Here is a 22,481-nt window from a genome sequence, read left to right on the forward strand (position 1 = left end):
TGGTCAGAGGATGTACTCCGTATGATTTCAAACTTTAGAAATTTCTTGAGATTTTCTATCCTTGTAAATATTCCGTATGTAATTCTGCAGTGGTCACCCCCCAGTGTTCTATGAAAGTCTATTAGTCAAATTTCTTAGACCCTTATTGAATATATTTGTTTGTTCTACCAATTACAGAGGGGTGTGTTTTTAAGTCTCCCACTAGAATTGTGGATTTTTCTATTTTTCTGTGTAGTTCTCTTCATGTTTCCTATATTTTAAGATTATGGAATTTGCACACAAACTTGAAATTGTTCTTTTTGGTGAACCAGATCATTTTCATTATGAAGTGACTTTATTTTTAGTGAGGGTTTTCTTTTTCCCCAGTATTAAAGGAACTAGACAAGTCTTCTTTTTGTTAGCCTTGGTGTAATGTAGGTTTCCCGGGCATTTACTTTCATCCTTTCAGTACCCTTACATTTTGGGAGTGTCTCTTGCGAATGTCTCTTCTAAATTGCATGTAGTTGGATTTTTATCCAGTCTGATAGTATTTGTATTTTAACTACATTTAGTCCACTTGCATTTATTGAATTGTAGCACATTTGAATCCGTATCTGTCATCTATTTGTCCCACCTGTCTTATATTTATTTTTCTCTCTGTTCTCGCTTGGTTTAGGATTGATTTGGTGGATCTTCTCATTCTATTTTCCTCCTCTAATAATTCGGATAAATATTATACGCTGCATTTCCATTCTCTTAGTCTACCCCGGTAATGACAACCCCGGGATCATGACCCCAGCTGAAGGCAGACGCCCAAGGGCTGAGCCACTCAGGCGCCCCGACAACTTTCATTCTTAACTCACCGAAGTCTAAGTGTATTTGGTATCTCCACTTGCCTCCTGACAAAGGATCTTAGAACCCTTTAACTCCACTCATCCAAGTTATATGCTATTGTTTTTGTGCATTTTAATTCTATTTTTATCCAGAAGACATTGTTACTGTTTTATATTGTCAATGTTCATTGTTCTTTATTCCCTATTGCATCAGACCTCTGTCTGTGATCATCTTCCTCCTGTCTGAAGTTCTTCCGCTGGAATTTCCTTTAGGGAGGGTCTGTTAGTGGCAAAGGCTTAGTCTTAGTATTTATAAATGTTATTATTTCTCCCCCTCCTGGAAAGATATTTCCACTGGGCCACATAATTCTTGAAAGAAATTTGCACTGGGTACGTAATTCTAACATGATGGTTATTTTCTCCCTGGACATTAGATAAATCATTCCAGTGCCTTCTGGCTGACTTCCGTTGCTTCTGATAAAAAGTCAAATGTCAACCTATCATTTATTTTTTCTGTGCTCCAGACAGGCGTTTGGACTTTATTCTGAGGGAAATGAGCTACGGGAGGTTTTTAAGCACTAGCGTGACCCAGTCAGATCTGCACTGGAGAAGCGCTCTCTGGCACTGTGTGGACACGGCTCGCAGGGAGCGGCAGCTGTTGCTGCAGTCCAGCGGAAAGGACGCGGGGTGTGGAGGGAAGCGGGTCAGGGAGGCAGGACTTGGGATCCACGCAGGTAGGCGGTGGGAGCGCGAGGGGAGCGGTTCCCGGCGGGGAGGAATGGTGGCGCCGGAGCGACACCAGAAGGGGGATGGGGTGGGTGAGGCAGAGTCCGTCTGGGACCTCAAGATCCATTCATTCCACAAACAGTGGAACGACTACTACGTGCCGAACGCCAAGTGCGGGGCGGCAAAAGCCGCCCCGGCCACACCTGCCGCGAATTATTGCCTAGCCGGGGCCCTCCGCACAGTCGCCCACCCACGGACGGACGGACGGACGGAAGGACGAACGTGCAGGCGCCTGCTCAGGACCGGCCAAACCACGCCGCTCCGGAGCCCGGATCTAGAAGCCTCGGTCCGGAGATGCAAAATCCCGGCCGGCCCCGCCCTCCCGCCGCTCGGGGGTCCGCACGCCGGCCCCGCCCGCGCCTCTGTGGGAGGTGGGACACATGGCCTCCGTGCTCTGCGCGTTTCTCATCGGCCCAACCGGGGCGTGTCGTTTCCGGCCTCCCAGAGTCACCGGGAGCGTTTTAAAGAAACGCCTCTCGGTATTAAGATCTCGTTCCGCCCCGGCGCCAAGCAACGCCCGCGCCAAAAAAGTCCCGCGGACCGGCGCGGCGGAGCTGCAGCGCGCGGCCCCGGCTCGGCGGCGGCGGGGCGGGGCGGGGCTCCATCGGGGGCGGGGCTCCATCGGGGGCGGGGCAGGGCGGGGCGGGGCCGGCGGGGAGGGGGAGGCCCAGGAGGGAGGGGCGTGACCTGCCGGGCGCGAGCCGAGCCCCCGCCCCGCCTCCTCCTCGCGCGCTCGCTCGCTCGCTCGCTCGCTCGCGCAGAGGAAAACGTTGCGCAGGTTCAAAAATGGAACGTCGGCGGCGTGAGGGAGCGCGAGGGGGTGTGCGCGCGTGCGCGTGCGCGTGCGCGCCCGGGCGAGGGTGACGGGGTCCCCGCCGGCCCGAGCATCGCGCGCCTCAGCCGCGGCCCCGCAGCTCCGCCCCCGGCCCGGCCCGGCCCGGCCCGGCCCCGGGCCCGCTCGCCCGCCGCCCCGCATGGAGCTGTCAGCCATCGGCGAGCAGGTGTTCGCGGTGGAGAGCATCCGGAAGAAGCGCGTGCGGAAGGTGAGGCTGCCTGGGGGCGGCTCCCAGGACCCCTGTGGGGTCCCTTGTTGTCCCCAGCACCGTCCCTTCCACGCTGGCGGCAAGGGGGAAAGTGGGGCGGGGGGCCCGGGCAGCTCCGTGCTGCTGGGCTCGTCTCCCCAGTCTGTGCCTCAGTTTCCCCTGCCACCTTGTAGAACGAGTAGAATAAAAGTTGTCGCCCCGGCATCCTGGGGGCAGCTGAGCCCGCCAGAGCTGGAGATTAGGGTCAGACTGTAGGGATCCTGAACGCCATCCTTCCTCAACCTCCCCTCGTTCTAAATAAGGGGAGATTGAGGCCCAAGTTGAGGAAAAGGCTCACTGGTGTGTTAGCGTCGGAGCTGGGTCTCGAACTCAGGACTCCGGACTCGGTACCGAGACCTTTGAAGTTGGAGGCGGAGCTTCAGCCTCCTGCCTCTGAGGTCTAACTCTGGACTTCGACCTTTTCGGATCCCTTCTACCCCCACCTCCGTCTTTCTCCCCGTCTTGCAGCGCACACCTCTCTGTCTTCCCCACCCCAACTCTCAGCCCCGCCCGGCTAAGCTCAGTGAAGCCGCCTACAGCGCTGGGGCATTCTCTAAGCTCCTCCCCCTTCCCTTCGCCTCCAAAACATACCCTGCAATTTAAGGAGGCATCTGTTCCACTGGGTTCGGGTACCCGCGCCTCGGGGCTGGACTTTGGCGGTTCACACTTCCTGTGCACCTGTTTGCAGAGTGGTCGCCTCAGACCGGAGGTGGGGGATGGAAACCCTTGGGGAAAGTCCTTCTGGCACTCACCACCATCCTTTTCCCTTATCTCCCCTCTGCAGCCCCTTGGGAGGCTCCAGTGGCAGGGCTGGGAGGGGTCTTAGAGGTCACCTCCTCCTGTTTGACAGAGGCAGAGACTGAGACCCAGGCAGAGGAAATGACCTGGTCAAGGTCACACAGCAAGGTAGAGATGGAGGCAGAGCAGGAGCTCAAGTTGGCTAATTGCTAGCTCATCTTTGGAGAGAGAAAACTCAGTCCTGGCATCTTGAGCCAAGGGTGAAGGTCGAGGTGGGCCATGGGTTTTTCTTCCCCCAGCTCTGATGGGGTTGAACTCTTGGGGCTGCCCCTCCTCCTTCTCCCTTCCTCCAGGATTTCCTTGATTTTAATTTATTCCACAAAGCCCAGTGCTTTCCATGCACAGTAGCCTAAACAGATACCGTGGTTACCCTCCTTCTCCATGGTAGTGCCAGAGAGTGAGGGACATCATTCCTTCAGCCATTCACTCAAAGTATATTTATTGAGGGTCTGTTACATACCAGGCACCATCCTAAGCCCCAGGGAAGCATACATCCCTTCCCTCATGGAGCTGCCATTCTGGCAGAAGAGACACGTAACGAACAAGAAATACATACAGATGCCTTCCAGTGGGGCTGTGTGCTGTGCAGAAAGAGAGCTGGAAGGTGGGAGGGATGGCATCAGAAAGGTTGGTCAGGGCGGGCCTCTTTGAGGAGGTGACTTATCTTGGTCTTAAAGTTCCAGTGCGGATGGGGTGGGACTGGAAAGCCAGGCCCCTGTCAGTGAGGAAGGGAGGGGTCAGGCTGTATTTTCTAACTACCGGAGGGGTGACCATCACTTCTGAAGGTGGAGACTTTGTTAGCCTTTTCTGGGGTCCTGCCAGGGTCTTTTGAGTTAAGAGCCCTAAAGTCACCAGCCTGTCACCCCTGGGCCAGAGGCAGCCTCTCCCAGGGAGGGGGTAGTGGGGCTAGAGCCATGGGAAACACACCAGTGAGGAATTTTCTAGGATTTGGAGAGTCTTCTGCAAAAAAAGTTAGGAGTTATGGTCTTAGCACTGGGACTCTGGGCACTGCATCTTTGGCGATACATGCCCCATGTGGTCTTAGTTTCCCCATGTGTGACATGGGCTCTGAGCTTCTGCCACAGGAGCCCCAGAAATGTTTGGGGCCAGATGCTCTCCTGTGCTTTCGCAGGAAGGACAGTCTGGGGTAGTCATGCAGCAGCCAAAGTTTGGGTGTCTCTGGGTTGGTGGGGATCTGGTGCAGAGTCGGGGGGGGAGTGTCCCTGGATTGTGTATGTCGTGGGGGAGCATCAGTCTGCAGAAAGTATTGGGCCTTACTGTCCTGTGAGGGGTAGTCGGGGCAGCTGTGTATCTCACCGTGTCTGCTTCTCTTTCTTCCCAGGGTAAAGTCGAATATCTGGTGAAGTGGAAAGGATGGCCTCCAAAGTAAGGCTCCTTTGTGTGTGTGTGTCTGCCTACCTGTCCACCCTTCCATTTGCCTTTTGCTTCGCTCCCACCTAGCTTTTAGCTCCAGCTGCTTTAGTAATGGCATTTGGACCTTGATTAAATCATCCTCTTCTCTGGGCCTTGGTTTCCCCTCTGCCAGCTCAGGGGCTAGAAGGACATGAGGGTCAAGGTGGGCCCCAACTTTTCTTCTCTCTTGCTCCCCTCTGGGTGAGGCTCCATCTTCTGGTTGGAGCCTCCCCTCCCCTCTTCTGGCTTTTCCTGGCACCTGGGAGGTGAAGGCCCAGCATCTTGGCTTCAGACATGGCTGCTGGCCAGGTGGAGGTAGAGCAAATAGAGTGCTGAGTGGGGGGTTGTGGGGCTGGACAAGACAAGTCTAGCCAGTGGGGCATGAGTCCTCAGTGCCATAGAGCTAGGGGCCAGGGCCTGAGCCCACTTTGCCTTTGGGCAGCATTCTCCAGTCTACCAAGCAGGTTTCCATACAGCCTTGTAAAGCAGGTATGAGGGTGATCTCTAAAGATGAGAAGACATGCTCAGAGAAGGTAAGCACCTTGCCTTAGGTCACACAGCAAGTGGAGGCAGAGGTGGGACTTGACACTGGCCTCCCCAATTTCGGGTATCTCCTCTGTGCCTCCTCCATCTCCAGAAACGGGGGGTAGGTTGCTGGCTCTAGGACCTCTCCCAGTGGCTCCACCTCTCCTGCTGAGGTCCAATCAGGAACCTTCCTACTAACCAATCACCTCCCAACAGGGGGGTGGTAGTGGGAGGGAATGAGCAAGTCGTGGGGCCTCTTCATTGGTTTGTGGGTGCCCTGCCTCCCTGCCCTGCCTGCTAGGGACTGACTCCTGGAAACCCCCGTTGCCCAGAGCGTCTGTTCTCTGTGCCAGCGGCTTTCTGCCGTGTTTACGTTGAGGGCTGACCTGGTATTGGATTCTGGGAGCATCTTGGGGGCCTGGTAGGGAGACACAGCAGAGGGAAATACAGCCTATGTTGCCTCAGCTTCTCGCTCTGCAAAATAGACTCTATAGGGCAGGCCCTGCTCTCCTCTCTGACGCTCCTTCATCTTTGGGGTGCAAGGCCTGGGCGCATGTGTTCAGGGCGACCTGCAGGCATTCTGAGGTTGGGGTTGGGAACTGGGCAACTAGAGAATGCACTGGTCCACTCCTGCTGCCCTGCTGTGCCTCCCCCAACACCCTGGAACTGGAGGGGGATCCCCTCCTCCTCACAGCGGATGAGACGTGGCCTTCCAGCCTGGGTAAAGGAGCAGTAAGAGTTGAGGCAGAGCTAGAAAAGGAAGATGCATAGGGTGGGCAGCAGGAGCACTGATTCCCTGGGTGCACGCTCCCCCCTTAGCTTTTGCACCGGAAGGCACTGCAATGGCGTGTAGTCACCAGTCTGTTGGCCTTTAAGGCACTGTTGGCGATTTTTCCTTCTCTGTGGACTCCATCTTTTGAAAGATTTCCTTCTCTAAACAGAGGTACTTATCAATGAAAAGTTTCTTCTTCCACTTCTTTAATCCCAAATGGATATGTCTGCCTAGCAGGGCTTCAGCCAGGAGAGAAGGGCCTAGCACTCCAAGAGCAGCCCCTCATGTTTCTGCTGGCCTGAGCCCCTGGCCCTGCTGCCACTTGTTTCATCACATGCTGAGACCACCAGGTGGGCCCTAATGACTGCCTCTTGTGACTCCCCAGAGGGGTTCTGGGAGCCCTGTTTGACCAGATGACCTGGGGCATGCCTGGCTCCCCTGCACTTTGGTCCTGGGTTCCTGGCTTGGCTCACACCTGTCCAGGTCCCCAACGTGGTGGGGCCTCTGCTTCCTGATTTACGAATCGGAATAATGAAGCCTCTATCGCAGCATTGTTGTGAGGATTAGGTGATGGAGATGAAGTACCTGGTGCATTCTCAGATGACCAGGCACTTAGGAAATGTTTGCTGTTAATATGAAGTTAGATAGTTCAGCCTCTAGATCTCCCTGCAGCCAGGAAAGGGATCTGGGAGATTCCATTCCTCATTGGAGCTCAAAGTAGCCTTAGAAATGGTTCAGATCAGTCCTCAGATGGGGAAACTGGGGCCCAAAGAGGGAAGATCATGACAAGAATATAACTTCCAACCCCATGCGGTGTGGTACCTACTTCCTGCCACCCACTGCATCACCCCACTTCACTTGGGGGAAAAAAGGTTCAGTCAGAGGGAGAAGCAGGAGAACCCGGGCTCCTTTGTAATCCACTTGGGCTTTAGTCTCCCTTCCTCAGGGGCTCTTGCTTGGAGAAGAGGCTGAGAAAGAGGGTGGGAGTGGGGAGTTGGGTAGGCTGTTGCCTGCAGGTCTGGGAGCCTTGGCTAGGGTAGTGCCAGCCTTGGTAGGGAGAAGAGTCAGATTCTCCTGCTCAGCAGCACCTTCTTTGCCCTGGTCAAGGAGGCTTATATTAATAACAGAAAGCATAATTTAGATTATACACTCACTCTGTGCCAGGCCCCTGTTAGACTATTACATGCTTTGCCCATTTTCTCTCCCCAACTGTAGACAAATGACTGCCCTTCTTCCCCAGCAGATGGGGCAGAGGAGCTATCTTGTTTGTTCTGGAAGGTACAGCAAATTGCCCAGGGAGGGGCTGGGGTCACAGGGCAGAGGATGTTAAATCATCAGTTCCAGGCTCTCTGACCCACAGAGACCCTCAGATACCCCCCTGATTTCAGCCTGCCCAGGACTGCTGTTCCCCCTTTGGAAATGGCATTCCTTTCTTCTTTTCCCACTTGTGAATACTACCCCATCTTTTAGGGAGGACTGCCTCTATGGAGATTTGGTAATGATATTGTCAGTGGGCGCAGCAATAACCAGGCTGCTTATCAGTAAGCACCTTGTATGAGTCAGGCATTGGCCCATTTTTAATTGCCTCATAGCAACCCATTTTACAGATGGGCACACAGAAATCCCCAGCAGAGGAGTCTGTGTTCAGGGTCAGATACAGCTGGGATGATTTGAACTATGGTTTACCTGATCCCAGAGCTTGGGGCCTACACAATCAGCTCTGCCAAAGGTGACTGAGGATCTTTTGCCTGTTCCTCTCTTGGCCGTTCAGTAGGAAGTGCTCAGGCTTTGGAGCCAGACCAGGCTGCCTTTGAACCCTAGTTCTGTAGATTTACAAAGCCCTCAACCTCCGCAACTCCATTTCTCTATCTGTCCAATGAGGCCCTAGCCTCACAGGACCCTGGGGAAGGCTGCCTGAGACAAAAGTTTCCTAGCCAGGGACAGAGGAGGCGCGCCTTCCTCTTCCAACGCCGGGTTTTCAGTACCAACAGCAGAGTCCAGGGTTCTGGCCTGGCAGGTGTTCGCACTCTAGTGGAATCGATTTAATTAACGCGTATTTGCTTTTACTATGTATCACACTGAGCTAAGTGCTTCACGTGGTTTAGCACAACTAATCGTCACATTAAGCCCCAAATTCAGGGACCTTTGGTAGTCCCACTTTACGGACGAGTAAACGGAGGCCCCAGCGGCGGACGAACCTGTGCACCGCCGCGCCCCTCATTCTCCGACCTGAGCGCGCCACGCTGCTTCTCGTTTTGGGGGGGCTTTAAATTGGAGGGGGACTGGGGTGGGCCTGGCTTTGGGGGGCCCCGCCCCCCGCACGGCGGGAGCCTGCGCAGCGCGGCTCAGGCGGGGCGGCCGCGAGCCTGTTTACCCGGCCTCGGGGGCGGGGCGGTCGGTCACGTGGCCGTGTTTACCTCGGGGCTGGCGCGCTCCGTCCCGCCCCCGCTCCCCATTGGCTGGCCTGGGAATCCGGGGCGCGCCCACCTCTGTGCGCGCGCGCGCACGGCGGCTGTGCTGCAGGGGGCAGGGCGGGGCAAAGTGGGGCTCTCCGCCCCGCCCCCGGAGCGCTCCGTTCCAGGCCTACCCGCGCCGGTCCCTCTGCTCGCTCCACCCCGCCCTGCCGCCCGCCGGCTGTGCGCCCTGGTACAGCGTGCGCCTAGCTCTTCCCAAAGCGCGTTTGCCCTCGCCGTGGCCCCGGCTCCGCACATTACGGAGCAGGGCTAATGGCCTCCGCTTTAGGGGGCGGGGGTGTCCGGAGAGGGAAACGCTAGTGCAGACCCCCAGCCTTTCTCTCCCGCAGCATGGAGCCGGACCAGGCCTCCTGCTGCTTACTTAGTCTGACCTTGTCCCACTGTTATACACCTCCAACTGCCCCAGTCCAGTAACCATCCCCGCTGAATCCGCTGAGCCTTTCCGTGCACCCACTGTGTGCAAAGCCCCAGTCAAACACAGGACGTGGCCAGTCAGGCACTATCGACATCACAGACCGGTGGGGAGACAGATGTAGTGACAAGTGAAAGACCCCAAGGTAGAGGGTAGCCAAGATTCAACAGTGCCAACCACAGACTGGCCGCTTTCTGTCTCAATGACCTCGGCAAGATGCTTACCCTCCTTGCCTCCCGTTTCTTCATCTTTAAATAGGGTAACCTACCCCATGGTGGTTTTTATGAGGAATAGATGAGTCCCTGGCAGTGAGTTGTGCTCTTACCATGATGGTGGTGGTGGTGATTCTTAAGATGAGGAAATTGAGGTCCAGAGAAGGTTAGGGACTTGCCGGGAACCACACGGCACCCACATCAACAAAAAATGGGCAGGGCAGTGTGTAGGACAGAGAGGACTGGAACACTGTAGAGACATCTTAGCAGCTAGAGGAGAGAGGGCGAGGCAGAGGACACAGGAGGAACACAAAATTCCTCCTTTCTTGTAACTAGATAACAGCTGAGGAAATTTAACCTTTGTTTTGGAAGAGGAAGTTTTGGAGTCTCTGCCAGTTTCTGGTTGCTTACACTTTGGGCTTTATGCAAACTATCAAAAAGCCCCAGTTTCACTTTTAGCTTTTCTTCAGGGTGAGCAGAACTCTACGGTGGCTTCTATAGCCATTCCCAGAGCACCTAGGGGCTGGGGCTGGGCACCCTGGGGTGGGGGCTTACATAGCCTGCCAGCCAGGATGCCAGCTGGATTCATCAGTAATTTTGGCAGGTGCCAAGTGCACCAGGCTGTGGCGAGCAGCAGAGGGGAGGGTGCATTCTGAGGGGAGTGAGACAGCTTGAGGAGGATGTCAGGGGAAACTACAAGGGCCTGGCTCCTGAAGGATGAGGAGGAGGTCAGGGAGGGACTGGCCCTCAGGCGGAGAGAACAGCCGGTACCAGGGAGGTGCGACTGTGCCTGATAAGGCTGGGCGTGGGGCACTTGGGTAGGGACTGTGAGGTCCTCAGGGCTTGGACCTTTGTTGCGGAGTCCACAGAGCCCGACACGGGCCCCGACACAGAGTAGGTGTGCGGAAATGTCAGCGGAAGGAAGGAGGAAAGGATTCTGTGTTGGAATCTGGATTGGACGACTGGTAGCTGTCAGTGTCCCAGGACAGTTTAGCTCTGCTGGTTAGGAGATAGCAGGAGCAGGGGCTCCACCCGGCCTCTCTCTGCCTCCTGACACCTGCTCACCTCCCTTCTTGTCCAGCAGAGCTGGGTGCAGCCTGGGCCAGAATCACAGTCTGTTGCTTTGGTGTGGTTTGTACATAGACGTGTATGCACGTGAACATATATGTGTGTTTATATGTTTGTACATGTGTTGTATGTTTGAAAACATGTATGTATAGACACATTCAGTTATGTGTTTTAAAACTTTTCATTTTTTATTCATTATCATCTGTTTATGGTGAGTGACACTAGTGTTTCCATTTATGGAAGCCATAAAGGTTTTTTTTTTTTTTTTTAGTAATCTCTACACCCATCGTGGGGCTCAAACGCACGACCCGAGACCAAGAGTCACATGCTCCTCTGACTGAGCTAGCCAGGCGCCCCTAAAGTTTGTTTTTAAAATAAACTTATTAAACAAAAAAAGCGAGCTGCTTTAAAGGCAGGTGTTAAGTAAACAGCAGTGCAGGTGGAACAAAGATGGCTTGAGCTGTGGAACCGCTGAGCTGTCACTCCCAAGACTGGCCCACCAGGGGATGCTCTGTGGTCTGGGGGTGGTGGAAGGTCCCTGCTGGAAATACCGATAGCCACCTACCCAATTCCTGCTGTGGGCCAGGCCCTGCTGTGAAGGTACAGATGTGTGCCAAGGAGGGAGGGAGCAGCTCAGCCCAGGCAGAGGAGGCCGGTGCGGGGCGGGGGTGGGGGGGCAGCAGCCATAAGCACCGGGCACTGCGCTAGGCACTGAGATGAACTCATTCAGGAGCACAAGAGTTCTTTACTGATAGAGAAACGGAGGCACAGGGACCTTGAGTAAATCCTTCAAGGTTGTACAGCTAGCAAGGGCAGGGCTGGGATCTGAACCCAGGTAGTCTGGCACCAGAGCCTTGGCCACATGCTCAGGCCTCTCAGGAGAAGGGAGTCCTGGGAGCGGTGCCCTGTGCTTCTGAGCATGAGGTCTAACTGGGTGTTGGATGCGGTTATTTGTAGGGTGGTGTGATCAGTGCTCAGAATGAGGGGAGTTCTGGTGTCGTCGGAGCCGCCTGACCTGGCCTGGGCAGCCAAGGACAGCTTCTGGGAGTAGGTGACAGTTATGCTGGGCCAGGAAGGGGGCAAGAGCCTGCAGAGGGCAGGCCCCGGTGGAACAGCTGTAGCCTCAGGGAATGCCGGTGGGGGGCAGGGCAGCTTCCGACCTCCTGTTTCTCTCCCCAGGTACAGCACGTGGGAGCCGGAAGAGCACATCCTGGACCCCCGCCTGGTCATGGCCTATGAGGAGAAGTAAGGGGGCCTCAGGCTGCCACTGGGGCTGGGCATAAGTCAGGCTTTGAGGTTTCATAAGGAGCCTGCTGCAGGCTTGGTTCTGAATGAGGGGCATGGGCATGGGGGTGGCGGGGGTCTAGTCTGCAGCTGAGAGAAAGGGGGTGGGCACCAGGTCCCAGGGCAGCTGAGGGACCTGGTGCCCTTTCCTATTGCTGAGTGATGTTGGCCACTTCTCTAACCTCCCCAGGCCTCAGTCTCTCTGCTGTAAAATGGGCCATCCCTAATAACACCGGCTCTGATTCCCCCAAAGGTAGGGCTTTCAATTGCTGTGAAGGGTATAAAAATGCTTTACAGAGATGCCCTGTGTGAGGGGCAGCAAAGTCCGTAATGGGCAGTCATGGCCTTGGCGACAGATTCAGAGAGAGATTCTCCCTAGAGACTCTCTCACCAAGAGAAGGAAAGTCCGGTGAAGCTTGAGAAAGGCCAGGGGAGGGACTGTGGCTTTGGAGCAAGGATGTCTGAGTTCTGGTCCGTCCCACTTGGCCACCTCCCAGCTCAGTGGCCCTGGACAAAGCTCCCCCGGGCCTCAGTCTCCTTTATCTGCCAATGCTCTGCTCTGACTCCGAAGGCTGGTTAGTGATTGGCAGCTCCTCCGATGGGCGGTGAGGGTGCATCTCAGGGGAGAGCCTTTGACAAAATGTTGTTTCTCCTGATGTGGGAGCCTTTTGAGTCTAAACATCCCCATTTGCTGTAGGAGCCCCAGCTTTACCGACCTTCCTGCCAGCAGGCAGCCCCAGTCCTTCTGCCTCTTCCCATCCTGCCCACTTGACAGGGCGGGATCTTGGCACAAAATCATTTCCATTTGGCCCTTTACGGTAACCTCCTGAGACGGGGATGAGAGTCTCATCTGACGGATGAGGAAGCTGAGGCTCTGGGAGCTAAGGGGCTTGTCAGGGGGACCTCACAGCTGGGAAGCCCCCTAACCCAGGCCTCCCGACTCCCAGTCAGATGCCCTTCCCCTGCCCCTCCTTGCCCCCTTCCCACTGGTTCTCCCCAGGAAGTGTCCTGCCGCCCATTCCAAGGAAAACTTTCCCCTGTTCCTGTTCTTTCCTTTAAAAATCAGGGTGTCCCTGTCCCACAGCTTTTCTCTGGCTCCTGGGCGCTTGGTGGGGCCTTGATCTAAAAGGATTGTGGTGCTTGGGGGAATCCTGTGGAGTGCCCTGAACTGCAGTGAGGAGAGCATCAGGCAGGTGTCCAAGTCCTGAATTAGAGTTCTGGCTCTGCTACTCATCAGCTGTGTGGTGGTGGGCAAGGCCTTCTCCCTCTTGGGGCCTCATCCTCCCCATCTGTGAAGTGGGGACAATAATGCTGACCTTATGGGGCTCTCATGCGGAGCAAGGGGTATGAAAGCACTTTGTAGACCAGTAAGTGTGGGAGCACGTGTGTGAATTATCTCCCTGATGGTAACTAAGGGTCATTCGTTTGCTTGTTCAACAAGTCTTTATTGAGGTTCTGCCATGTGACAGACACTGTTCCAGATGCTGGGGACACAGCAAGGAGCAAAACCAACGAACATCCCTATTCTCACGGGGCTTGAATTCCAATGCAGAGACACACAATAAAAAAAAACACCAATAAATGTATATGATATCAGATGGTCATAACTATTGCAAAGACAGGGTTGGGGGCAGGGAGAGGGATGGGTGGGGGTGCAGGGATCAGTGGGGTGGCTGGGTGGGGGTTTGACCATAAACCTGGATTACGTGAGGGAATGAGCCCGGCAAGTATTTTAGAGGAGGACATCCCAGGTAAAGAGAACAGTGCAAAGGCCCTGGGGTGAGAGCCAGTGTTTAAGGAACAGCATGGAGGCAAGCATGGGTCTGAGTGTGGCCGGCTGGAGTGGTGTGAACTGGGTGAGGTGGGGGAGATGAGGTGGGAGTAGGGCAGCTGAAGGAAGGGGGAGCACAGCTCCGGGAGTGCCACATAAGTCCTGGTGGAGGATTTGGATCTTATTTTGAATGAGTCAGAAAAGTCAATAGTTAAGGAACAAAAGAAGAGCTTGGAGACTTTTACAGACCCACTGTGTGACTTTTGGCCTACTTCTCTCTCAGTCTTGGTGAAGAGGGGGTAAAAGAGGGATGATGTCCACTTAACACCTGCCTTGCAGAGTTTTAAAGAGACTCAGAAGGAGTCTGGCAAGGGGGCTCTTCTGCGGAGTCCCGCCCGCAGGGAGAGGCTGAGAGGGCGCGACTCCAGGGTGCCACTGCCCTGCGGCCCTGGACGTTGATGGGCAGGATCCACCTGGGTGGTGAGGACTGGATAGAATGGACCCCTCCCCCTTTACGCACGCACGCACACACACATGCACACACGCTGCAGATTGGAAACCAGGATCATGTGGCCTGGATTCCAGGCCTGCCCTGCTGGCCCTGATGGACCCTGGGCCTGACCCTGACTAGGCCTGGAGCCCAGAGCTCAGCAGCCGACATTGTCATAATTTTGGCATTGGGCAAGTGACTTAACCTCTCTGGGCCTCAGTTTCTACGACTATGAGGTGTGGATAGTAACCGTGGCTCCCTCACAGGGTGGCTGTGCGGGTTAGATAGAGGGTTGCCTTGTGCAGAGTATCCAGTGCATGATGATCATAAACAACGCTCATATAAATATCATAAACACACTATCATCATTATTCTTTTCCCCTACAGCCTTTCCCTCTCCCCTGTCTACTTCCTCCTCCTCTTCCTCTCTTCTTTCTCTTCCCTCTCTCCCCTACCCCACTTTAGTATTTTAGCTTGTCTACCCTCCATTTTGATAAATCCCAGGGACCTCTCTTGTTCCTCCCGAGAGCCCTGGTGGCCAGGGGAGAAGGGACCCTCTTGCTCCAGACGAGGACACTGAGGTCCAGAGGAGAAGTGACCGGCCAGGGTCTCCCGTGGGTCAGGGTAGAGCTGGGCCTGGAACAGGGTGTCCTGGGGCCCAGCACCGGCTTCTGCGAGAAGAATCTCACCCTCAAGGGCGGCAGGTCTGTCCTGGCAAGCCAAATGGCTGGTGTCACAGTGTGATCAAATGCTGGCTCCTGGGCCCCACAGCAGGCCGACTCCACAGGGAGGGAGGGAGGGCCCCATGCGCCCCGAGGGCAGCGCTGCCCCGAGGAGGGAGGAGGACGAGTGGTGGAAAGGGCTGCCCGGGGCTGGGGCTGGTTTCCCCCAGCTCAGATGGAGAGACTGCCTGGGGTCACAAAGCCTGTACGGGGAGGGGGGGTGCACTCCTGGCCTCCACATTCTCGCTGCTGCCCACATGGCCTCTGCAGCGGGGGCCGCAGAAAGTGGGGTGGGATGAAGTGAAATCGGCAGGATGAATATGGCGCTGACGTTTTCCACTGCTCCCGGCGCTGTCGTTGGAGTCTCTGTTATGTTGTGTCTCGTGCGTCATGTGTGGCTTTGTACGCATCCTCGGGTTGTGCCTGTGTGTTTGGGATGTGGGGAGGGCACCCCGCAGAGAGTCTGACACCTACTAGGGACTCAGTGCAGGCGAGTTTCTCTCCCTTTCCCGAACCAGATGATACAGGTGAGAGCCTGTCCTCTCCACCAGGGTCATGCAGATCCCAAATGGGGAAAAACCTGGGCAGAGCTTCACTTAAAAGAGGACCGGTCCCAGTCTCAGCAGCTCTCCTGGGACACTGGAGGCAAATTTGATTGACAGGTTTCTGTACCACTCTCCCGAGAGTGGAAGCTGGATCTGCGTTGCTTTGGAGGCTGTACCCAGTGGCATGGAGAGCAGAGCTCCGGTGTGACCCTGGAGCCCAATAAACACCCACATACTTTTGGAGACGTCACCCAAGTCCCGCCTTAGCGATTAGGACCAGTGGCTGTGGCCCCCCCCCACTTTTGCCAGATGGGAAGACCGAGGTCCTGGGATTTGAACGTGGGGCCCCGCTGTTATGGTGTAAAGAGAGCAATGGGGAGGAGTCCCTACCCTAGTATTGGGGGGTGGCCTATGGCGGGTGCCCCTTTGCCCGTCGACAGCAGAGTGTGAGGTGGAGCGGATGCTTTACTTTCCCTTAAATGTCACCAGTGTTTGCTTTTCTTCTGCCATCTGCTTTGCACCCCAGGGAGGAGAGAGACCGAGCGTCGGGGTATAGGAAGAGAGGCCCGAAACCCAAGCGGCTTCTGCTGCAGGTAACCCCGCCAGCCTTGGTGCCCATCCACAGGTCCCCCTGCTCCTCCCACCAGTCTCCCCCACCCTCTGCATTTGCACCAGCTAGTTGACCTGAACCACTCACCGTCCTTGCTCTGCCCAGGGCACTGTGGGGTGGGGGCCCTTAGTGGGTAAGTCTCCATGGGGGGAGTGTGGGGAAGGAAGACAGCCGGCGGGGGGAAGTGCTGTGGGGTTTGGGGGAGGGTGGGTATATGGCTGATGGGAGCCTAAAATTTTGAAAGCTTAGAATCTTGTAAATAAGCCTTTATGAGACTCAAAGTCCCCCAAACATTGTAATATTTGTAGGACCTCAGAAACATAAACTTTAGGATTGAGGAAATGTGGGAGCCTAGGGTTTTAGAACCCAAGAAAGGGAGACTCAGAATTCTGGAACTGTTGTCTTGGGATGCCCTAGAAATGTGGCATTTTTGAGAAAGGAGAAACCTACGGGGCCCCCTTTTCCAGTCCTCTGCCAGAGGCGGGCGTCTAGACTCCGGAACACCTCAAGTTACCCAGGTCTTGGGGCCCCTTTGCTGACTTCACTGCTTTGCGTGGGAAGCGGGTGGAGTTTGAAGTGATGTGATATGAGGCAAGTCTCTTTGCCTCTCTGAGCTTGAATTTTCTCATCTGTAAAATTGGGATGATAAGCATAGCTGCTCTCCTTAATTGAATAAGTTTCACCCAGGTGTTCGAAGCCAAACGATAAGGCTTCTTGGTCCACACAGTGTGAGCCATGGCCAGTCTCCTGCCCACCCTTGAGTACAGATCACCTGAAGCTTTGGACAGAAAAGATGGGTTTCCCTTCACGCAGTGGGCATTTTCCATGGGGTTTGGAATGAATTGGGTCCCAGGAAGAAAGGTATCTGTCTGTCGCACGTCTTTCCCGAACTTAGCAACTTAGAGCAATAAACACTTAGCATATCACAGTCGGGTGGGTCAGGAATTCAGCAGTCCTGTAGCTGGTTTAGTGATTCTAGTTCACGTTACAGTCGTGATGCCAACCGGCGCGCGCTCATCTGGATGTTTGACTGGGGCGGCGTGATCTGCTTCCAAGGTGGCTCCTCACATGCCCGCAAGTCAGCTCTGGTTGTTGACAGGAGGCCTGGGACTTTCCATGCGGACCTCTCCGAGGGCTCCCGGGTGGCCTGACAGTGTGGCCACTAGCTTCCCCCAGAGCGGATGATCCAAGAGCAAGGGAGGAGCACAGTGTCTTTAATGAGCTAGCCTTGCAAGTCCCACACCCCAGCACCCGGGGCCGAGGGGACCTGGGTGTGAACTGCTTGAGGCGGGCCTTGCTGGGGCAGTCTCAGAGGCCGGCCACTGCAGTTTCTTCACCATCAACTGACGAAGAAACTGAGGCTCCAGGAGGCCAGGAGTTTCCCCAGGGTGACACAGCTGGATCCAAACCTAGGTCTGACTCCAGGGGCTCCGGGATGCCTGTTAGTAGCTGAGGTCCTCCCTTGGTGAGGTGGAGAAGGGCAAAGACCAAGCGCTTTGCAGTGTTGGAGTTCACTGGGCTCGTGATGGCCGCTGCGCCAGGCTGAAGGAGCGGGTTTTGGTTAAGCTGCAATAGGATAAGCCCTCCCAACATTGCAGTCTTGTCCCGACCTCTCCCTGGCCAGCCCTCCTCCTGTCCCATAACAGCCTGCGTCCCGGGCCGAGTGACGGGCATTAGCGGGCAGGACGGGAGAACGGAGCCTGTGTGTGCGATCTCGGCTCCCAGCTGGGGGATGTTTGACCTACAGGCCCCATCTCATGGCCTCACTCTCTTCCTGGGGGCTCTTGGCCTCTGGTGACAGGTGGCAGCAGAAGATACTGTCCCGGAGGGATCCAGGCCCTCCCAGCACCTTAGCACCAAGGATCTTTCTTGGATCTGTACACATCTTGGCCAAAGTCAATAAAACAAATCCCTAGAGTACAAAACTCCAGCCCTTAAGTGGTGGAACACGTGCCCTCCAGCCCCATCCTAACAAGAGTGCCATGTGGCGTCGCAGAGGGCTGGGCCCGCAGCTCGGAGTGGAGGAGGACCCCAAGAATCTTAGGGCATCCACCTCACACCATCTCCTTGGCCTGCTGGCTGTTTCAGCCTTGGGGGTCCTTTAGTAGGCAAAAATTCCTTCCCCGTGATGAAGAATAACTCCTTAGTTTATCTGCTTCATAAATCCAGATTTGCTTTTTCTTGGTCAATTTTCAGTCCGTACTCTTGGATGCTCCTCTGCTGTGTGGCCCCTGTCCCCGAGCCACCTGCACCTCCCCCCGCCGCCCGGGGAGATGAGGTGGCACCAGGCCAGGCCTGGGGCTGGGCTGGTCAGGGGTGGCTTTCTGGGCTGGGCTGGGGGCTGGGGTAATTGCTGGCTCTGGGCCATGCAGCACAGGGAAGGGCACTCCAGGCGGGAGGAACAGCATGAGCAAAGGCGCGGCCGCGGCCGGGAGGGCAGGGCTGACCCGCCGTGCCCTGGCTTGCCCCCGCAGCGGCTGTACAGCATGGACCTGCGGAGCTCCCACAAGGCCAAGGTCAAGGAGAAGCTCTGCTTCTCCCTGACGTGCCCACTCGGCAGCGGGAGCTCTGAGGGGGTGGTCAAGGCAGGGGCGCCCGAGCTGGTGGACAAGGGCCCCTTGGTGCCCGCCCTGCCCTTCCCGCTCCGCAAGCCGCGCAAGGCCCACAAGTACCTGCGGCTCTCACGCAAGAAGTTCCCGCCTCGCGGGCCCGACCTGGAGAGTCACAGCCATCCACGGGAGCTCTTCCTGCAGGAGCCAGCAGCCCCGGACGTCCTGCCCGCAGCCAGCGAGTGGGAGCCCGCTGAGCAGCCCCCCGAGGAGGAGGGTAAGGTGGCCCCTCGCCCCCGTCCCAGAGCCCCTGAGAGCTGGAGAGTCCCCTTGAGTCGTCAGGTCCAATTGCTGCAGTGCCCGGAGGGGGCCCAGGGTGCTCCTGAGGCCACACAGCCCGCGGGGGCCCTGGCACCGCCCCAGCTCTTCCTGTGGTCCCGCTGTTGGGGCGGGTGGTCCAGGCAGGGAAGACACTCCTCCCGGGTGTCCAGCCTTGAGCTAGGCCCGGAGCTGGAGCCGGTGCTGGGCGGGCGGGGGTCTGCATGCCCCCCACCGACCTTCCCTATGGTGTTGTCAAGGCCGTCCTCATCTCTCCGTCTTTCTGTCTTTCTCCCGTGCCTGTCGCAGATGCAGACCTGGCCGAGGGGCCCCCTCCTTGGACACCCGTGCTCCCCCCAAGTGAAGTGACAGTGACCGATATCACCGCCAACTCCGTCACCGTCACCTTCCGCGAGGCCCAGGCGGCTGAAGGTTTCTTCCGGGACCGCGGCGGGAAGTTCTGAGTCACCATTTTTACTCTTCGTAAACTGTTTGCTTTTGGGCTTGGGGTGGGGACTTCCAGAGATGGGGAGGGGTTGGGGGCGGGGTAATTATTTTATTTAAAAAAATATGGAACAGGAGCAGGGGGCAAGATCCCGACACTTTCCCGCCACCTCGCCCGTTTCTCTGCGCCTGATGTTTACAGAAAGGGTTGGTGGTCTGTTTTGGGGGCTGGGGCTGGGGCGGCCTGGCATCGCTCTGCCCAGCAGGGGGTCATCTCTGGGCCAGGATGGAGACAGGGCCACCCATCCCTGGACACCTCCATCATCATTCTTCTCTAGAGACGCAGCAGCTGGTCCCAGGAGCCAAAGGAGAATGGAGGGCCCAAATCCTTTCCCTTGAGCCCCCCACTCCCTCCTTTCTGGTTGGTTTCCCTTTTCCTTTTTGGGGGTGGGGGGGTCTTTATTTTTAACTTTCCACTCCAGCTTTGCGGTGGGACATAGAGGCTGGCTTTGACCAAAAATGACCGGGTCAAGACGAGGGGGCAGGAGGAAGGCTTTGCGGTTGTTGTGGTGCGTCCCATACCCTTCCCTGGGCATGGCTGCCAGCTGAGCCCCTTCCACTGGGAGCCCCCCCCACCCCACATCACCTGGCATGTGAGAAACACTCATGTGCACACCCAGCCACACAGGCGTGCACACCCGGCCCCGGGACCCTGTGACTGCGGGCAGTGTGTCTGCAGATGCGCGCAGTGGGTCTTGTAAACCTCCTGTTGAGAACCCCGACCTGGTGAATTGTGGGGTGACTCCCAGCCTCAGAACTTGTCACGGGCACCCCACGCTTACCAGCCTTGCCCAGCACGTCATGTGACAGGATCGCTCCCGACTCAGTCTGCTCACAGCTGTCCGCAGATGTGGTTCCGTGGCTTTACTTGGCCAGCCGCAGGTACGCCGTGGGTCAGCACGGGCTCTGAGGCACGTGGGCCCTGTCCTTCCTCCCCCGAGGGCTCTTGTTTTCTCTGACTCAGGTGACTTTTCAACCCTACCCACTCCTCTCTTTTGCTGCCCTCCCAGAGAGGGAGGGAGCATCCCACCACCTTCTCAGGGCAGCCTTCAACTCCCGAAACCCTTCCTCCTTCCATTCTGCGTCCCCTCCCCATTCATCCTAATTGCCACAGCTGGGAGTGACCTAGTGTTCCTGGGGGGGCCTCTGCCATGTCTTCCTGCAGTGGGGCTGCAGTGGATGGTGGGTCAGGCTGTGTATGAGCCCCCGCCTGCTTGGCAGGGGCTGTGGCCGCCAGGAGGAGGGGCTCTTGCTTTCTGCTTTGCACAGATGTGCACTGTGGCCAAATAGCTTCCCAGGCCGCGAGGAGGGGCTGTTCCCCTGCTCCAGCCCTGTAAGGGAGAAAAAGCCAGGTGGGGCTGGGCACGGGGGAGCAAAAGTAAAAGGCCGGCTCCCTCCACCCTTCCCCTATCATCAGAGTTGGGCACTGGGGGGTGGGGCCCTGCCCACCCTCTCCCAGGGCCCTCTCCCCACTCTGCTTTGTCCTGAGGAAGTCAGCAGAATCCCGCTGAGGCGAGGATAGGGTGATTCTTCTCCCAGACCCCTTCTTCCCAAGTTCCCAAACCAAAGACAGCCTGGACCCCATTTTTGTTTGGGGTGCCCTGCTGGCAAGATTCCTAAATCCCTGAGTCTCTCTCTCCCCTTCCTCCTTAATCCTTTGTTGTCCAGGGTCAATTCAGTGCTTCCATTCGGGGGTGGTCCTCTCTGGTGGTTCCTCCCAGCCTAGGAAGTTGACTCTAGAGGAGTATGTGAGGGCGGACCAGGGAAGGAGGGGCAGCAGAACTCCCCCCCAACCCCGCCCCATCCAGCTGTGAGAACCTGGGTCCAGGAAGGGCAGCCTGGAGTTGGGGGACTCTCCCAGGACATGGGCTCCCAGCAGATGTGAGGGTGTTGGAGCGGTGGGGGGGGCGGCCGGGGGGGGCCTCTCTAATCGAATGCTATTGGCCGTGGCTTTGGGGCTGGGCTGGCAGCTTGCAATAGAAGGCATACACCCCATCCCGCAGGGGACATGGGACCTCTTCCTGCCTCATGGGCACTTTCAAAGAGCTGTTTGTGCAATTTGCGGGCTTGGGGGAGTCTGGGGGGGGCCGTTTGTGGAGTGAGACAGCTGATGTTCTGTCTGCTGCAGCAGGATGCTTCTTGCCTCTTCCTCAGCCCTTGAAGGCACGCAGGGTGTCCTGCATCTCAGAGAGGGGCTCCCCACGGCTCCCCAGGTTGGAGACCTCTATGAAGGGCTGGGTGTGGTCTTGCAGGCCTTTGCCCAGCCCTGAGCGTCCCAGCGGGGCCTGGGACACTGAGCTCCCACCCCACCCCACCCCATCCCAGAAGGCCAGTACTCTCAGCGGTGGGGACGCTTAGAAAGAGTTGGACCGTCTGTCTTTCCTTCCCCAGCCCCCACCCATTTTGAATGTAGAGAGCCCGAGCCCGATCGGTACTTCCCTCTTGCTGTGGGATGGGGTGAGGAGAGGGTTCCCCCACCCCTGGCTGGGCCACTTGCAATGCCCAGCCGATGCCCTGTCATCCCTCCAGGGGGATGATCCCATTGCTGACTCCCCTCCTGCAGGGGGAGGCGCTATGCCCATGTAAGGTGGCTTAGCTTTGCTTTGTAAGTGGCCGGCCTGAACTCCACATCTCAGCACAAGAAGGCTGCCTTTGCACGGAATGAGCGTTGAGCTTTGTTCAGACAACGTGAATGTATTTGGGAGGGTTGGGGGCGCGGGCTGATTCCAAGCACATGCCTTTTCTGAGCGAGTGTGTGCTGGGAGGGCTAGAGCGGATGCAGAGCGCGGTTTATTTTTGTACTGATATTGGTAAGAGACTGTATAGCATCTATTTATTTAGATGATTTATCTGGTAAATGAGGCAAAAAAATTATTAAAAATACATTAAAGATGATTTTGAAAAAAAACTCTCGCATTCGAGCCTTCCTTTGGTGGTGTCACAGCCGGGCCGAGGGAGGAGCTCCAGCCCCCAGGGTGGCAGCCTGAGGGGGAGGTCCCGGGTCTGCCAGTTACCAACCATGACCTTAGGCTGGCCAGCCCATTTTCAGAGACCTCCAGATGTACAGTGAGATGAATTGGGGTGGGGGGTGGGGAAGTGGAAGCTGGCACGGAGATGGGTGGATGCCCACCGTGGGGGTCCCTGCAGGGTGTCATCAAAGGTGGAGTGGGGCTTCTGATCTCTTCACCTTTTCTCTGCTTCCTGCCCAGTGTGTTCTATTTTAGAACCGGGGGGGGGGTGGCGGGGAGGGGGTCAGTATCCCCAGTCTTTGTAATTGCAGGTTCTGGAACCCAGGACTGTTGCGAGCTAACGGTCCTCTGCTGTGTAGACACGC

General features: G+C 56.5%; 1 protein-coding gene across 7 annotated transcripts; it reads left to right on the forward strand.

Annotated features, from left to right (window-relative positions):
- Nucleotides 1–1,093: 1,093 nt before the first annotated feature.
- Nucleotides 1,094–22,055, forward strand: CBX7 (chromobox 7). 7 transcript variants are annotated; one of them, XM_064590588.1, is made up of 9 exons: nucleotides 1,094–1,202; nucleotides 1,337–1,546; nucleotides 1,681–1,969; nucleotides 4,821–4,864; nucleotides 11,534–11,599; nucleotides 11,829–11,891; nucleotides 15,693–15,759; nucleotides 16,768–18,602; nucleotides 18,953–22,055. In XM_064590588.1, exons 8-9 carry the CDS (start codon nucleotides 18,050–18,052, stop codon nucleotides 19,105–19,107), a joined length of 708 nt encoding a protein of 235 aa, XP_064446658.1. In that variant the 5' UTR covers nucleotides 1,094–1,202; nucleotides 1,337–1,546; nucleotides 1,681–1,969; nucleotides 4,821–4,864; nucleotides 11,534–11,599; nucleotides 11,829–11,891; nucleotides 15,693–15,759; nucleotides 16,768–18,049; the 3' UTR covers nucleotides 19,108–22,055. The 7 variants fall into 7 exon arrangements, with proteins under 7 accessions (XP_064446658.1, XP_064446657.1, XP_045728459.1 ...); XM_064590587.1 differs by having other exon boundaries at nucleotides 15,693–18,602; XM_045872502.3 differs by lacking the exon at nucleotides 11,829–11,891 and having other exon boundaries at nucleotides 1,096–1,202; nucleotides 1,681–2,641; nucleotides 18,251–18,602.
- The last annotated feature ends 426 nt before the right edge of the window (nucleotides 22,056–22,481 follow it).

Source organism: Mirounga angustirostris, unplaced genomic scaffold (genome assembly GCF_029215605.1).
Source record: "Mirounga angustirostris isolate CCGP_5_RB_7025 unplaced genomic scaffold, mMirAng1.0.hap1 SCAF_5, whole genome shotgun sequence".
NCBI classification, from domain to species: Eukaryota; Metazoa; Chordata; class Mammalia; order Carnivora; family Phocidae; genus Mirounga; species Mirounga angustirostris.

Coding starts and splice junctions, on each gene's coding strand:
- CBX7 (XM_045872502.3), top strand. CDS start 2,573: ATGGAGCTGTCAGCCATCGGCGAGCAGGTGTTCGCGGTGGAGAGCATC. Junction 15,760..18,250: donor CCAAGCGGCTTCTGCTGCAG/GTAACCCCGCCA, acceptor TTGCCCCCGCAG/CGGCTGTACAGCATGGACCT. Junction 18,603..18,952: donor GCAGCCCCCCGAGGAGGAGG/GTAAGGTGGCCC, acceptor TGCCTGTCGCAG/ATGCAGACCTGGCCGAGGGG.